The sequence below is a fragment of the Sciurus carolinensis genome, chromosome 5 (genome assembly GCF_902686445.1).
Source record: "Sciurus carolinensis chromosome 5, mSciCar1.2, whole genome shotgun sequence".
NCBI classification, from domain to species: Eukaryota; Metazoa; Chordata; class Mammalia; order Rodentia; family Sciuridae; genus Sciurus; species Sciurus carolinensis.
The window spans coordinates 124846247-124862186 of NC_062217.1; the positions used below are offsets into that span (position 1 = coordinate 124846247).

The following is a 15940-nucleotide window of genomic DNA, read 5'->3' on the forward strand; positions in this document are numbered from 1 at the left end:
GCCTGGGCATCAGTATTTTCTTCCCACCCTGCACTTTCGAGTCTCATACTCCTGCTAGTAATTGTTCCCAGAATCTCCAAGTTCCCCCATATAACCTCCGGAGGTCAGGAGACCCCATTATATTAATCTCAATTATCCAAAAGAAATAAAATGTGGGTAATAACAACAATAGCAGCTATTCTTTTAATTAGGCATTGTGCTGGAGATTTCACATGCATGAGCTGTATTTCTTTGTTGATATTTTTCTTCACGTAAGAGGGAAATAGGCTCACGGAGATTAATCTGTCCAAATCACACATTCAAACTCAGGACAATGTGACTCTAATGGAATGCTACATGATCTTTCTACTTTTATTTATTTATTTATTTTTGCAGTGCTGGGGATTGAACCCAGGGCCCTCGTGCATGCCAAGTAAGCATATCCCCAACCTCTATTCTGTTGGGCTGATGTTTAGACTTCATAAGGTTGGCTTGTCCCTAACAAAGGCTGCAGAGCAAAATCATGAACCCAGAACATTCAAAATGGATTCATAACTTGAAAAGGCACCACCAAAGTTAAAATAAAATAACCAAAGCACCCAGCTCAGGTTATCCCCAGAGCTCCCAGTATCCTCTGGGGGAAAGGTAAAGGAAACTGGATTGCCATTATCAGCATCAGTTGTGCAAACTGTGAGTTTTTTTTTTTTTTTTTGAGATTTGTTTTTAAATTAAATTCCACAGTTACACAGGGGTTGTAGGAGACTCTCCTTAGAACTAAGAGGAACTCTGGAATTGCTTCTGATTAACAGAATTACTTAGATAGCCAAGGATTTACATAGGCAGCTGAGATGTGGAGAGGGTGGGAGTCAGTGGAAAAAGCAGCAACAAAATAATACTGTTAGAATGGAACAGGCCTAGGATAAAGTGGGAAAGAAGAGGAAAAAATACAAGTGGGGTGGGGAGTGGTTCTGAGAGTAGAGAGAAAGATGGGAGGGTGGTCATGATTCAGTTCCTTTTCCCCTGGGACTGCCATGAACTATCCAGAATATATACCCGCTTCCGCCCATCCAGGATGCCTGCCTCCCTCAATATTCAGGATTCTAGCCACTACTTCCAATTTCACGAATCACCACCAATGCCCTGTTACTTGCTTGTACATTCTTATCCTGGTTTTAATTTCCTCTATTGTGAAACCTGCAAACATACAGCTTCATTATTACTTGCTTATATCATCTCAATCTAATCTCAAAGGGTTTGCAATCAGTATTGGAAAGAGATGAGGCTTTAAGAAATACAGTGACCCTGATTGTGGTAACCAGCACTGCCCTGAGGCAGCTGAAGAATGAGTGGGTAGTTGGGGTTCTGGAGCAGGGCCTTCTACGGTGCCAGTTTAAGACCACCAGGGCACAAGACTAGCAGAGCACAAGGAGGCAAGCATAGAGTGGGATGCAATGGGAAGGTCGAATAAAGGGAAAATGAGCAACTAGGATGAGGAGGTGAGCAGGGGACAGAGGCAAAGGGGTGAAGGGGCAGGCAGGAGTATATCAGCAGCACGAACCCACTCACGATTCTCAAAGTAAAACTTATGGAAATCCATTCCCTCCACGAGGTTTCCGAGGGCCTCAGGTTCAAATGAAGTGAGGCCTGGGTCACAAATCTTCCTGCAGGGAAATAATAAATAAATAAATAAAGCAAAACCCAGCTTGTCAAGCCTCTATGGGATTTATGTGTCTTCTTCCTCATTAGTGGTGTCTGTCCTGTAGCAGCAGGTTAGTGATGGGTCATGCTTCACATGCAGCTAAAATCTTTGGAGCCTGTTGCCATGGGCTGGTTCAATCACAGGAAATCTTCATGGAAGGGCTCCCAATCTAAGTGCCAGGGGTTTAACTCACATGCTGTGCCCAAAGCCCAGCTGTCCTCTTCCCCAGGGTCCCAGTTGCTTTTTGGAAGCAGAGAAGACCTTGAGAGACATTTCAATGGACAGGGCTCTACTCACGTGTAGGCCTCAAAGTCCCCATTGTTGATGGCTTCAATCAGCTGTTCTGTGATCTTAATGATCTCCTGTTTTCGCACTGTAGGAGTAAAAATTCACCAATTTACAATCTGGACAACCTCCTAAGTAATAGAGAGCCCTCCTCAACCCTTCATGGAGTTCCCTGTGATCTTTTTGTCAAAGATATCCCTATTGTCTGTCTTTAAGGTTCTTTGCAGGAGGAGCAAGCTCACCTTTCTTTCCACCCCTTCAGTGGTATATGCAAAGTCAACGACCATCTCCTTTCTAAGCCGACTCATTAATTATGGTTCTCTGGCTTTTGTCTCCCTCTCCATCAACAACCAGGTCAAAGAAAACTCTTTAACAGCTGAGGAGCCTGGAGTATCATGAATGTTCTACCTGGAATCTGTGTATCCCATTCTCAATAGGTTCAATCTCTCTGAGAAGCATCTCCCAATATGGCTGTTTCCACCCCCAATGACTTCTTTCACCAGAAGGGGCTCAGTCAGGTCTCAATTACCACCCTCACTCTTAGCCTTCATTCAGTGGCCCAGAACCTGGCCTTGGGCAATAGCCGGCCTGACAGCGGAATCTAGCGAGGGATGAGGGCTGCCAAAGGATGAACAGAGCCCTGTGATAGTTGCTTCATTCTCTTCACCCTGCTCATCTCCTCCACAGGGCTTCTCTGGGATAAGGGATCTTGGAACTGTAAAAACTCTTGACAGCCTCTTACCGGAGAAATGGCTCCCATTTACTCTAGACAAGCCTTGGAAAAAGCTACAAATCTCAAACCAGTTCTCATGCCAGGATGTGTCCCTCAGGGAAATCAAGACAAGCCTAAGACCAACAGGCAAGCAGAGCTGGTACCTTCAAGAGCCTCCTTTCCCACTCCATCCCAAGCCCAGGGAGAGCTGGTGACATCCTGCTCTCCTTGGCAGCTTAGTTACAGGAAGCTCCACTATTAGCAGCACGTGCCACCAGGGTAAGGGAGGACTCAGACTGAGCTGGGGCTAACCCCGACCCAAGGCCTCACTGGCCCGAGCTAAAAGGCTTTCCTCACAGGAGCAAGAGGCTGCAAGACAAATGCATCAGAACAGCACCAGCAAGGCACAGCTGGGCCAGCACAGTCAAGAGGCACAGGTGGGAGGGGGTAGAACAGCCAACGGTGGAACCAGGAGGTGGCCCCACAGCCACCACCACTGGGTGGGCAGCTCGGGGTAAGCAAGCAGCAAGTTAAGGGAACAATGAGCTCTATTCCCTTTTTAAAGGAGCAAGCAAGTATGTGCACACAACACAGCCCCTCTCTAATCCCACTAAACCCATCTGGAGGACCTGACTGGGGCCCCTGTGGGTGAAGAGGATTGTGTTTAGAAACTCTACAAGAAAAGACAACAGGAGGAAAAGAAGCAAAGAGAGGCATCCTTTAAAACAGAACTAAAAATATAAATATGAACTGCCATTAACCTTGCAAGGAATTGTATTAAAACCTTCTTTCCCATTTATTTTTATAACAACACTTGAGGTAGATGCCATCTTCTCCCCACATTTATAGATAAGGAAACTGTAGCTCTGGGAGGCTAAGCTACTTCACACACTTCTGAAAGTAGCATAGCTGGGATTTCAACTCTGGTCTGCCTCACCCAAAACCTTGTGCTCTTAACATGACATGATGCTGAGCTTCAGGAAACACTACACAACACAGTTCCTCAGCTATTTCAATTTCACCACTATCCCCCTCCCATGGACTTGATTTCTGACACTGTTCTTCTTCCTGGCTGCTGCCAAGGCAAGGCCTACTGCACACCCCAGTGGCTTTCTACTCCCTCCCTCCATGCCACATTCTTCCACCCATTCTTCTGGTATTTCTTTGGGCCCCTGATTGGTATTAACAGTGCCTCCAGCTGTTCCCCCACCCCAGGCAGAGGTTGTGCTCCTCAAGCTGACTGAGACAGGCAGCTGGGCTGGGCTGACAGATCTGGAGGGAATCCCTGAGCGACTTCAGGACGAGCCAGGGAGTGGGAAGCCAGAATGTGCCTCCCTCACACTTACTGGCTGAGGAGCCGAGAGAAGGCTGGGGCTGCATGCCTGCAGAGGGGGCTGTTCTGTCCCGGGAGCTCCGTCCTTCAGGCATCGAGCTGCCATTCCCAGTGCGGAGCGGGGCAGCTAGCCAGCCAGGGCAGGGCAGGGCAAGGCAGAGCAGCCAAAACAAACAGAACAAGGCAGGTGAGCGAGCAAGCCGGACAGGACCCAAGCCCGTGGCGCAGGGCCGGGGCAAGGTGACGCCTCGGGCTGCTGTGGACGCTGGACCACATCCCACTCCTCTGCCTCTGCCAGAGAGGCCCTACCAGGCTGAAGCACCGGGGAGATGCACAGACCTGGCCTTGCAGCTTCCAGAGGAGCCTTAAAAAGGTCTGTACTAGGACCACTGCTCCTGGGGAAGATGTTTGAGGGGACTAGGACATGAGGTCAAGAGCCCAGCAGTGAAGGCACCTTCTACTCTGCCAGCACTGCCAAAATTGAACTGATCTGGCCTGATTCCCAACAGCCCTGCCAGTACTATTCTTTACTGCCTTATATGTTTATACTCTGGATTTTTTGGTCTCCAAAGTTTGGTTCCCCTTATTAGCAATGAACATACTCTCTCAGCTCTGCCCTACCATATCCTTAGTTTTTTCTGTTGGCCTGGCTGAAAGTCATTTACTGAAGGCAAAGGGAGCAATTCCAAGAGGCCAACCCAAAGAGTAAGACAGATTCCCATTGGTTTGGCCTGTCATGCTTCCCACAAACCCTGCCACTCTGGCCAATCCCAAGCTTAAGTTGGTGATCCTAACAGGACCTCCAAGACACAGCTGAATGTGGCTTTACAGACATCAGATCAGTTCTGACTCTTTACCATTTGTGGCCAGATCTTGGGACTAGAGTGACCAACTCATCCCTGGGGCTCAAGACAATCTTAGTTTTTTTTGTTTTCTTTCTTTCTTTCTTTCTTTCTTTCTTCTTTTTTTGTACCAGGGATTGAACCCAGGGCGCTTAACCACTGAGCCATAGTCCTAGCTCTTTTTTGTGTGTTTTATTTTGAGCCAGGGTCTTGCTAAGTTACTTAGGATGTTGCTAAGTTGTTGAGGCTAGCTTTGAACTCATAATCCTCCTGTCTCAGTCTCCTGAGTTGCTGGGATTGTAGGTGTGTGCTACTGTGCCCAGTCTTTTTTTTTTTTTTTTCCCTTTTGTGGTGCTGGGGATCCAACCAATCCAGGGCCTTGCATATGCTAGGCAAGTGCACTGAGCTACATCCTCAGTCCTTGTCCTGGGTTAAAACTGAAAGTTCCACATCCTGGGAACTACCTTGGTCATGGGAAAACCAGGACAACTGTTCACCCTCCTTCTGCAAGGACCTCTGATGTCCCTGTTCTAGGATCTTATATCATTTTCAACAGCAGAAATAGCTCTCTGAGCCCTGGCTCCAGGTATAGCTAATTTAGCTGCTCTAGACATGGGTCAAAGAAGAGAGGCCTCTTGCCCAGCTCAGCAACCAGACAAGAGCCTCATATCAGGCCCACGTAAAGTGGCTTTTATGCCAAGACTTCTCCTGTGGCGTATAAAGAGCCACCAATCCCAGTTCTGGGAACAGAGAAGGCAGATGCCCCATCACAGCCAAGGTACTTATGTTATGGCTGCGGTCCTTTCCCTGCCAAGGGCCAACACCTACCTTTGAGGTCCTCATCTTCTGTAGTGGTGTTGCAGCTCTCTGTGGAGCCCTGTGGGCCAAAAAGAACATGTTTCTATATGCTCAGGCCCTTGGAAACATTACAAAGCAGAGCATGGGGCAGGAGGAATCACAGAGGCTAAAAACCTCTACACTCACTCTCTGGCTTACAAAACTCTGGGTTCCTAAACTCCCTTCCCAGCCTTCCCAACTTAGTAACATCTACCTAGTCACTTAGGCTAAAACCTGGAGTCATCCTTGATTTTTCTCTTTTCTTTATATCCCCGTTAGCCAATCTAAAATAAAAATTCATCACTTCTATCTCCAAAATAAATCCCATGTCTTAACTACTTCTCTTCAAATGCTCAGCTACAACCTGAGTCCAAGCTACCAATATCACACCTGAACCACTATGATAGCTACTAGGCCTCTGTACTTTCACTCTTGCTATCTCTCTGAGATCTTGCTCATAATGTGGTCACAGTAATCTCTTGAAATGCAAATTAGATTATATTATTTCCCTGCCAAGAACTGCCAAGAGCTGGAATAAAATGCGAACTCCACCACAGGCACTACCTGTTTCTTCAACTTCATCACCTTTCTCTGGTCTTTACTCACCATGATAAGTTCTGCTTGAGTCTTCCAGCACGTATGTGTCTGCACCTGCAGTTCCCTCTGACCCACAGCTATCTGGCTACCCACTTCCCACTGACATTTAGTTTCTAGATCAAATATCCCCACCCCTGAGAGACGCTTCTCTGACCACTTAAAGACCCTGTTCACTCTTTCTTTACCTTCTGCCACTTTCTTCAGGGTACTTATCCCTATTGGACTATATCTTATTTAACTACTAGTTCATCTGCCCCTCCCTGCCCCCATAGACAGGATATTTGTCTTGTCATCTCTGTAAACCAGAGCCGTGGAGGGTGTTTGAGCTCAATAAATATTTATTAATGTTAGTGAAAATACAGAAGGCACAGAGGTGAGGCAATGAAGAATGCTATCAGGTCTGATTATACTCTTGTCTCAGTTTTCTTTTTGGCTAACATTTATTCTCACTTAAAGTTCACAACTCATGGAGGAAGATTCTATTATTATTATTATTACTATCCCCATTTACAGATAAGAAAATGGAGGTGTAGAGTGGTTGGGACTTGCTGAGAGGTCTACAGCCAGGTCTGTTGGACTGCAGAGCCTGGGCTCAGAGTCACTAGGATTTGCCCTTCCTCAGAATGAAGCGACTAACAGACGTACATTACCTTCAGCCTAGCCTCTGCGAACACCTCAGCATCAGGGTGCAGGATGCAGGTGGCCACTGGTGTTAGACCCCTGTGACCCAGCCCACCTGTCTCCTACTGATCAGGAAAGCAGGATACCGGCTCAGGAGCCTCTCACTCACCTTGATCCCATCTGTAGCATTGTGCACCACCGTGGTTTGTGGCTCCTGTGGGAGAAGATAAAAATTACCCTCTTGACCTGGAGATAGACCAATAGCTCTTCCCTGAGGGAGCCCAACCTCAAACCAGGACTCCCAGAAACTCTATAATGGCCACTGAGGCCTGCCCACCATCCCCTCAAGACAAAATATTCTGGCTCAACTGAGGTCTCAAAGAGTTGGGAAGCCCTGGACAGCTCTGGCTGGCAAGAAAGGCCTAGAAGAAGCAGGTACCTGAGAATCCAAGAGGCAAGGGTTCCTGCTAGTGCTGAGGGTTCTTTTACATGTCTCCCACCCCAGCCCTGCCAGACAAGTTTATGGGAGGAGCCAGAGAACTCAGGGCAAGGATGAGCCCTGCTAATAGTGTTCATTAAGGGGTGCACAGGAGGCAGGGACGCAGGGAGAAGAGAATGATACGATCTCTCAGGGAGGCCCAGGATGCTCTCTTAGCAAGCTTGACCCCAGGGAGCTGCCCACTTTTGTCTACCTTCTGCCTTCTCCAGGTGCCCTATGGCACAATGCCAGGCAGCACAAGGGTCCATAGGAAACCGAGGGCCCCTCTCCAAGTCATCCTCCTGCTAACTTTAGTTACCCTGCACTAGCAGAGGGAGGTCTGGGACACACAGTGCCCCTTGGAAGAGCCTAAAGAGAACTCAGATAGGGTTCTCCAGGATCCCAGAGATCTTGGCACCATCCAGAGGTGGGCAACTCCAGTCCTCCTTCCTATTCCTGCCTTTGCAAAGGATGAGGCAAGTTCTACACAGAGGCCTCCAAGAACTGATGTACAGGTTCCAAGAAGACTCCTAGCCTCTCCTTTTATAAGCAACTCACCTTCCTGGCCCCGATGGCAGACCCACTGGGGGTCCCATCCTGGGGCTAGGAGGTTTAGCTGAGAGCCCTGATCACTCTTCCCCACAACCGCAAAAGGAACAGGAGCAGTGGTTCTGCCATGCGGGATGGAACATGGCCAAGCGGGACAATGAAGGATAAGGGGTCTATGGGATGGCACACAGAGCAGTCTGCTCTACAGGAATCAGAAAAGGAAAGAGGCTGAGGAGTCCTGGGGAGGGAAGGCAAGAAGAGGAAGAGGGAAGGAGCAGGAAGCAGCCAGGGGCAGAGGTGGAGAAGCTGTAGTCTGGAGGTACCATGGCCGTCTGCAAGGGCGCGGGCTCTTGGGCTGGGCTTACGAGACTGTTTTTGTTGTTGCTCTGTGGCTGAGACAAGAAAACAGATGGTTTAGTTCCTCTAGAGTCACCAAGGCTGCTCAGGTTTGACTCCCACACCTCCCTTGACCCCTGTCCTGGGCTGGAGGAGCTAGGCCTGAGGTGGCCACCATAACACTATGTAGATGGGAGCAATGGCTGAGAGATGATCAGAGGAAGGGACTATTTTAAGAGGCCCAGAGATCTAGCTCTGGAGACACCCTCAAGGTGGGACTAGTCAAAGATTTGTTTTAGAGCATCTCTCCAGAAATCTGTTTATTCATGTCATTGCATAATCATACCTGACCTAAAGAAATTTAAGGTCTTCCTCCCACTTTGCAGGTAGAAAGGAGAGTGATTTATAAGAAAGCAGAATAAATTCAGTTACTCTGGCTCCCTTATCTATGGGCAATCTCCTGCTGCCCTCCACCTGGTATCTATATTTCCTTCCCCTTAAAATACTAGCTTGAAACTTGATCTGAAAAGAGGAAGAACAGCAAGAATACATGGCTTAGGAGATGGTGTCCAGAGAGGAAATTTGGATACAAAATGTATCCATGGGCCAAAGGGAGCAGAGACAGGGTAGTCCTATTCATCTTCTGCCCTATGAATCCTGGACTTGATCAGCTGGAAGTGAAGGCTGAGCTCTGAGGAGCGGGCAAATCTCAGTAGGGACTGTGGCTGTGATCCCAGAACCCAGTCCCCAGGAAAGAGAAGGCCACAAAGCAGGCCAACATTCCTAATAGCAACATGACCATCAAGGATATTTCCTTGTCTTCAAAACAGTAATGTAGCACAGCAGGGCTGGGGCAAGAGGAGGCTGGTGAGGAAGGAAGTCCAATCTCAAGGGCAAGGAGCCACATCATTGCTCTGTGCACCTTATAACTTCCTAACCGGTATATAGTCTCACTGGGTGTCTCAGTGGAGTTTTGGCCACTGAGGAGCAGTCTGATGCCTGTAATAGGAAGAGGCAAACGTCCCTGTGTTTACTGCCTGTGGCTATCGCCTCTGTACAGGGTGTAAATGAGGACATGTTGACAGTGAGCATGTGCTTCTTCTCTCTCAGGACACACACAGAAGGCATACAGGCTGTCCTACATCTTGCCTGGAAGGCTCTTGGACCAGATCTGAAGTCCACCCCCAGCTTGCTGTCAGTGGCTGAGACATGCCCAAGTCCAGGGCAAGACATGGAACCTCGAGTTACGTACCACATTCTACAAGATTCTACTGAATTCTGCAGGATGGAAAGAAAGATCCCAGGAGTAGTTAGATTGTGGGTTCAAACTAACATGAGCTGATTTCTTCTGTTTCCACCAGGAAAGAGTGGAATTCTCCTAGCTCAACTGCTGATGATGTCCTCCTGCTTGGGGCTGATTGGAGAAGGCTGCTCCAGCTGCCATATCCAGCTGCCACCAAGGCCCTCACAGGAAACAATGATTACAGGGTGCCTGTAAAACCTGCCTTATCTGCAGAGGGCCAGGAAGACACCCAAGTGGCTCCACCTCTGGTTTTAATGGATGGTTTCAAAATGACTCAGGTTGCTGTGTTCTCCTTGGTGTCCTATGTTCCATGAGAAAGAAGATGTGTTCACTATAACCTTTCAGCTGTGCTGAGGGCTGGGTGGGAAGGATGGGACTCTGGGCCCAGCCAGAGAATGGGTCTTGCACAGGGGAAAACCCAGGAGAGCAAGGCTTAGAGCCAGGAGCCTATCAGCTCCTCTGTTACCAGCTGCCAGTCTGTAGGTAGCAGCTGTTTATGCCTGGTAAGCAAGGCCTCTCCTCCTGAATGACAATGAGTGAGGTTTTCTCCTGTGCTTACCACCTGGCCCCAAGTCCCTACCAGCTTCATTTCCTGTCCTACTGGGGGCCCATCCAAACTCCACAGCAGGGGGTGCCATGCTGCACCTTCCGATGCCCAATTTTGAGGCCACTGGGTGACCTGGGCAATGGCCTCCCCTCTGGCAGGACAGGCCACACCTGCCCACAAAGCACAGACATGCAGTGAGGATGAGTGAAGCACACGCACATGGCAGAATGGGTCTGCGTGGCTGGCAGGCAGGTGCAGGCAGTATGGAGTGGGCAGATGGGTGGGCAGGCAAGGCTCACCATTAGGTGCACGCTGGAACTCGACTTCCTTTTCTGGACACACCACAGCAAAAAGGAAAGAGAAGGGGAAAGAGGAGGTAAGAAGAGAAGCACAGAGACACTGCAGGTTAGTGCACCAGCGTGGGCTCTGCACTGGGGGAAAGAAAGGAAGAAGGAGACCAGGAGTCCAGCACCAGAGGGGTTAAAACAGCATGTAGACTGAAAGGCACACACACCCCTCCAGGCCCCAGAGAGGAAGAACTCTTGTCAGGTTCACAAACACAGATTTAGTGTATTATGAAAAGTCTCAGCCTTGCTCAGAGAAAGCTTCTTAGGGAGATTAAGTCATAAGTCTGTGAGGGTAAGTAATACTGGCTGTTGCAAATTTACAGGTTTAGGTTCAAAAGGCTAGTTGTATCTATAAGGAGATTTACTTTCCCACACTGCTAGGTCTGTCTGAAATTTGAGTGAGCAGCTACCAGGAAAGGGTGGGTACTGAGGATTGAACCCAGGGGAACTCAACCACTGAGTCACATCCCCAGCCCTTTCTGTATTTTATTTAGAGACAGTGTCTCACTGAGTTGCTTAGGGCCTTGCTAAGTTGCTGAGTCTGGCTTTGAACTCGAGACCCTCCTGCCTCAGCCTCCCGAGCTGCTGGGATTATGGGCATGTGCCATCACGCCTAGCTATCCTTAGCTTTAATAACATTTTACTTCTGAACCTAGACTTCGCTGCACCCCGAAATTGCTTTTCTGATAAAAACATTGGGCTTTTGAAAATTATCTCACAATTAAATGTTGGCATCCCCTTCTATATATAGTATGGTCATGCTTGTTTAAGATCTGAATTTTGACTGCATTTTTGCAAATACTGGGAAATAGAAGAACAGGAGCACTGGTGGTTAAAAGTGCAATGATCATAAACATGCAGAGATGTAAGCCACAGGGAATGCTGAGAGCAGCCATTCCTTAGCCTCAACTAGATGTGAAACAAGAGTAGTAAAAGGAAGACCTCATGACATACTAAAAACATACTTTAGAACACTGTGTCTAAAAGGTGAGGGGTAATTATGTATATTACAATTAACTCACTGGGAAACAGAAGCCTCTTGGAACATGTCTGTCTGTCTCTTTGTCTTTTGTGCATTCATTTAATGACATCCAACAAATCCTGAGGGCTGTTCTGGATACAGTAAATGTGTCTCATAAATTGTTTCTGCCCCCAAGAAGGCTAACATTTTACTTTGAAAAAACTTTTTTTTTTTTTTTTTTGTGGTGCTGGGGATTGAATCCAGGACCTTGTGCATGTGAGGCAAGCGCTCTACCAACTGAGCTATATCCCCAATCCCTGAAAAACATTAAACATTTTTGGGCATGTATTATAATCGAAAGGGGCTACAAATATTTAAAAGAATAGTCCATAATTTAGAATTTGAGCTAAAGAAAAAAGAAAATCCTAAATGTAATTAGGTTTCTTTTTTATTAGCCCTCTGAATATGCCCAAATGTAAAATTATCTGTCAAAAAAAAGAGAGACTTGCCTTATATTTATATCTAGCTACCTACAAACCTACCACCCATCTTTCTTCCTACCTATTTCCTGGTATCCTTTACGCAAGTTAATGCTTTGAAGGAAAGTCCATAGGTTTTTCTCCAGATGAAAGCAGAGTGCAGGTTTCTAACTTTCAATGAATCACAGAAATAAGAAATCTCCTTGGTGCTCACTCATCAGGCCCAGTCTTGGTTCTGGTGATTTGCAGGGGCTCATTGTCAAAGGCCACTGCAGTTGCCTTTTCCTGAACCTTGCCTTAAAGCAAAAAAACTTTCAGCCTTATGCTGAATATATTCCCAGTTTTCTCCTAGCTGGTTTTCTTCTTCCTAAACTGTCCTGAAGGAGAACCCAAGATCATTCTTTCCCACTTCAAGGCTGTTTCCCAGGTTAGTGCACATCTTTTGGCTTCTCTCTGCATCTTTTCAGGGCTTTGCCCTCAGCTATTCACAGCTGCATTCCTCAACTAGCATACTGCAGCATTATTTAAAGGCCAGATCAGTTTTAAAGAACCATGTCTCACGTTTATTTAAAAGTTATATGCATATAGCTTTATATGCATATGTATATAGACATATGCATATATATATATATATATATGTACATAGACACAAAAAACCTACACTGGAAAAGAGTTCAAGCCTCCTTTTCATACTTAGTTTAAGCAAATGAATATATTCAAATAGCACTTAAGGAGATAATTACCCTTTTCTTGCTTTCTTCTTTTATTTACTTATTTTTTTTGGTTGGGTGTTGCTGGGAATTGAACCTATGGCTTCTCAAATATTCTAGCACTTAGTTACGCCCCCAGCCCTTTTAAAAAATTTTGAGATAAGGTCTTGGTAAACTGCCCAGGCTGGCCTTGAACTTGAGAAATTCCTGCTCATCCTCCCAAGTAGCTGGAATTACAAGCATGGGTCACTGCCCCCTGCTCTTCTTTTTTATTTAAAGCTTAGATAGCCATTCTGGCCTGGGACTAGCAGAATACCAAGTGGTTCTAACTTGAGGCCTCTCAGAATCTGAGCATCTGTGATCCCTTCAGTCTTGTCCTCAGAAGAGCTTCTCACTTTTCCACATCCCCTGAGTCACTGGCATTCACCTTCAAAGAAACCAAATTCAAGAGCGCAAGGCTCAAACCAGAACTAGTTATTTTGAGCATCTTGCTCAAAGTAAGCTTCTGACTAGTGAGAAGGAAACCTTCCTACAGATACTTAGCAGAAGAAATGAGGGAGGAAGTTGGGAAGGGAAGATGGGGTATAGAAGAATTATCCATGATGCAGAAAGCTCGGAATCTTCTGAGCAACTTCACAGCCTCCCCCCAAACAACTCCCCTTTCAAGAGAGCCCTCAAAGGCCCAACTCTGCACACCTAGCTTTGTGTTCCCTTTCCTTTACTCAGACCTTTCAAGCAATCATACCATTAATTGTTGTATATAAGTTCTGGAGTTTAAAAGGACTATAGTCACATTACAAACAATTTGGAAAACAGAAGAGAGGCAAACTCCTATTGTCCTCCTACTCTTTTTCCTTTCACAATTTAAGAATAAAATTATAAGCTACACACAAGTTTATGCCTTGTGTGTAATACTATTTATTTAAAAATAAATAGTATTGATTTAAAGAGAATTTGGATTTACTGGTTGTAATAGTAATACATAATCTAGGTGAAAACTGTGGAAAGTATAGAAAAATGTACTTTTTAAAGAAGTTTCCAAATTTGGGGCTGGGGTTGTAGCTCAGTGGCAGAGTGCTTGCCTAGGTAGGACACTGGGTTCCATCCTCAGCAGCACCACATAAAAATAAAAGTTTACAAATTTGCATCACTCAGTGAAGTTATGATTTATACTTCAATGAGTTTCCTATCCCTTCCCTTTTCCTTTTATTCTCCCTGCCTCCTTTCTTTCTTTTTGTAGTAACTGGGTTGAACCCAGGGTCTTGGCCATGCTAGGCAAATGCTCCATAATTGTGCTATGTCCCCAGCACTTTTTACTTTGAGACCGGGTCTCAAAGTTGCCCAGGCAGACTGCAAACTCATGATCCTCCTTCCTCAGCATCCCAAGCAACTAGGATTATACAGGTTCTTTCAAGTTTTTTTCCCCTGTATTATATTACACATAATATATACCAAATAAGTATCTACAAACATTTTTTAAACAAAATTTAGACAATAGCCCCCGCCTTTTTTAGTGGTACTGGGGACTGAACCTGGGGAGGCTCTACCAGTGAGTTACATCCCTAGCCCTTTTTATTTTGAGATAGGGTCTCAATAAGTTGCCCAGACTATCCTTGAACCTACCATCCTCCTGTCTCAACCTTCCAAGTCACTGGGATTATAGGTGTATGCCACCACGCCTGGCACCTATGTCTCTTTATATTTCCCCTTTTTCATTTAATGTAAAACATTTTCCCACTATATTTTTTCGCTTCCTATAAAGCATTTTTGCCACTGTATGCTCATGAAAACAAGTAACTTTAGAATAGTCTATTAAGTAGAAGTCCCATAGTTATTTCCTTTTTGGTTTTGAAATGTCTTCAATCTTTTCAGTTATAAAAAAAAAATGTGTTGAACATCTTTCTGCTTTCAGCTTTTCCCTATTCTGAATTATTCTGAAAATAAGACAATTAGGAAAAAATTCCAAGTAGTAGAATTATAAAGTAAAAAAGGTAGGAACACTTGCAGGGCTTTTCACCACAGGCGATATTAGAAAGCACCATTGTGCTTTTCATTACTGTCACTAGCTTAAGAGTCAAAAAATCATCTTCTTTCAATTTGCATTTCTCTGATACTAGTGAAGTTAAAGTTTTTCTACATTCGTTATCTAGGTCTACTTTCTCAATGTCAGATGGTCCATTCAACTTCTTTGACCATCTTTCTGCTGGGTTTTAGGCAGGAATTCTTATTCGTTGAAGAAACTATTTAATAAAAAGACATCCTACCTGCTGTGGGTATTTTCCCAGCCCATCTATTCTTGGCCTTTTAATTTTGGTCATTCCCTTCCTAAATACCTGCTATTTGGTCCTGAAACATTTTTTCTCACAAGAGCCTTGCACATGTCTGGGTCTGGACACACAACAGGGCTAGGTTCCCCACACATGTTCTCATTTAAAGCAATTTATCTAATGGCTCTGACCGCCCAGGTTCTTCCTCAATATTCCTGTGGGATCTGACATGACTGTACACTTTCTGTTCTCCCAACTCTTTGTTCTTTCCTTTGTTGAAACCTCTTCTTCCAGTTCCTTATTAGCAGATAATCCCCCAAATAGTCCTTTTATCAGACTTTTAAACCTTTGTGTGCTTTAGATTCATGTAGAAGTATTAAAATTCACTGGTTGATTCTGCCTCCTACTCAAGGCCTCTAGAATCTGAATTTCAGGCTGTAACCTGAAATCTGTATATTTTTAATTAGTTCCTTAGTCTAATCTTACATGGCTGCACTTGATGTTCATTTTGGGGACTAGCATCTAGATAGTTCTGCTAGAAACCTCTCTCTCTCTGGTACAAGAAACTAAACCCAGGGGTGCTTAATCACTAAGCTACATTCCCCGGCCCTTTTAAATTTTTATTTTGAGACAGGGTCTCACTAAATTGCTGAGGCTGGTCTCCAACTTGGGACCCCCATGCCTCAGCCTCCCAAATCACTGGGATTACAAGTGTGTGTTACCACACCTGGCTAGAAACCCATCTCTCTCTCTCTCTCTCTCTTTTGGCACTGGGCATTGAACTCAGGGGCACTTGACCACTGAGCCACATCCCCAGCCCTATTCTGGGGGAATATTTTATTTTATTTAGAGACAAGGTCTCACTGAGTTGCTTAGCACCTCGCTTTTGCTGAGGCTTTGAACTCATGATCCTCCTGTCTCAGCCTACCAAGCCACTGGGATTACAGGTGTGTGCCATTATACCCAACTGAGAAACCCATCTCTTCATGACTCTCTGTCCATCCTCTCCCCTCCAGCTCAGCAGTCCCTGCTATAATTTACATCCTGTCTTTGGCATT

General features: G+C 45.8%; 1 protein-coding gene across 24 annotated transcripts in view; it reads right to left on the reverse strand.

Annotated features, from left to right (window-relative positions):
* Camk2g (calcium/calmodulin dependent protein kinase II gamma) overlaps positions 1–15940 on the reverse strand; it is a 58119-nt gene that overhangs the window by 2775 nt on the left and 39404 nt on the right. For 6 of the 24 annotated variants that reach the window (XM_047554416.1, XM_047554415.1, XM_047554419.1 and 3 more), the window contains 7 exons: positions 10418–10450; positions 8256–8324; positions 7075–7119; positions 5679–5727; positions 4022–4135; positions 1976–2051; positions 1546–1640 (listed from right to left, as the gene is read on the reverse strand). In XM_047554416.1, coding sequence (XP_047410372.1) covers positions 1546–1640; positions 1976–2051; positions 4022–4135; positions 5679–5727; positions 7075–7119; positions 8256–8324; positions 10418–10450 — 481 coding nt within the window. Of the gene's footprint in view, positions 1–1537; positions 1641–1975; positions 2052–4021; positions 4136–5678; positions 5728–7074; positions 7120–8255; positions 8325–10417; positions 10451–15940 lie in introns of those variants that run through there. The other 18 variants (XM_047554417.1, XM_047554421.1, XM_047554437.1 and 15 more) reach the window with 9 other exon arrangements.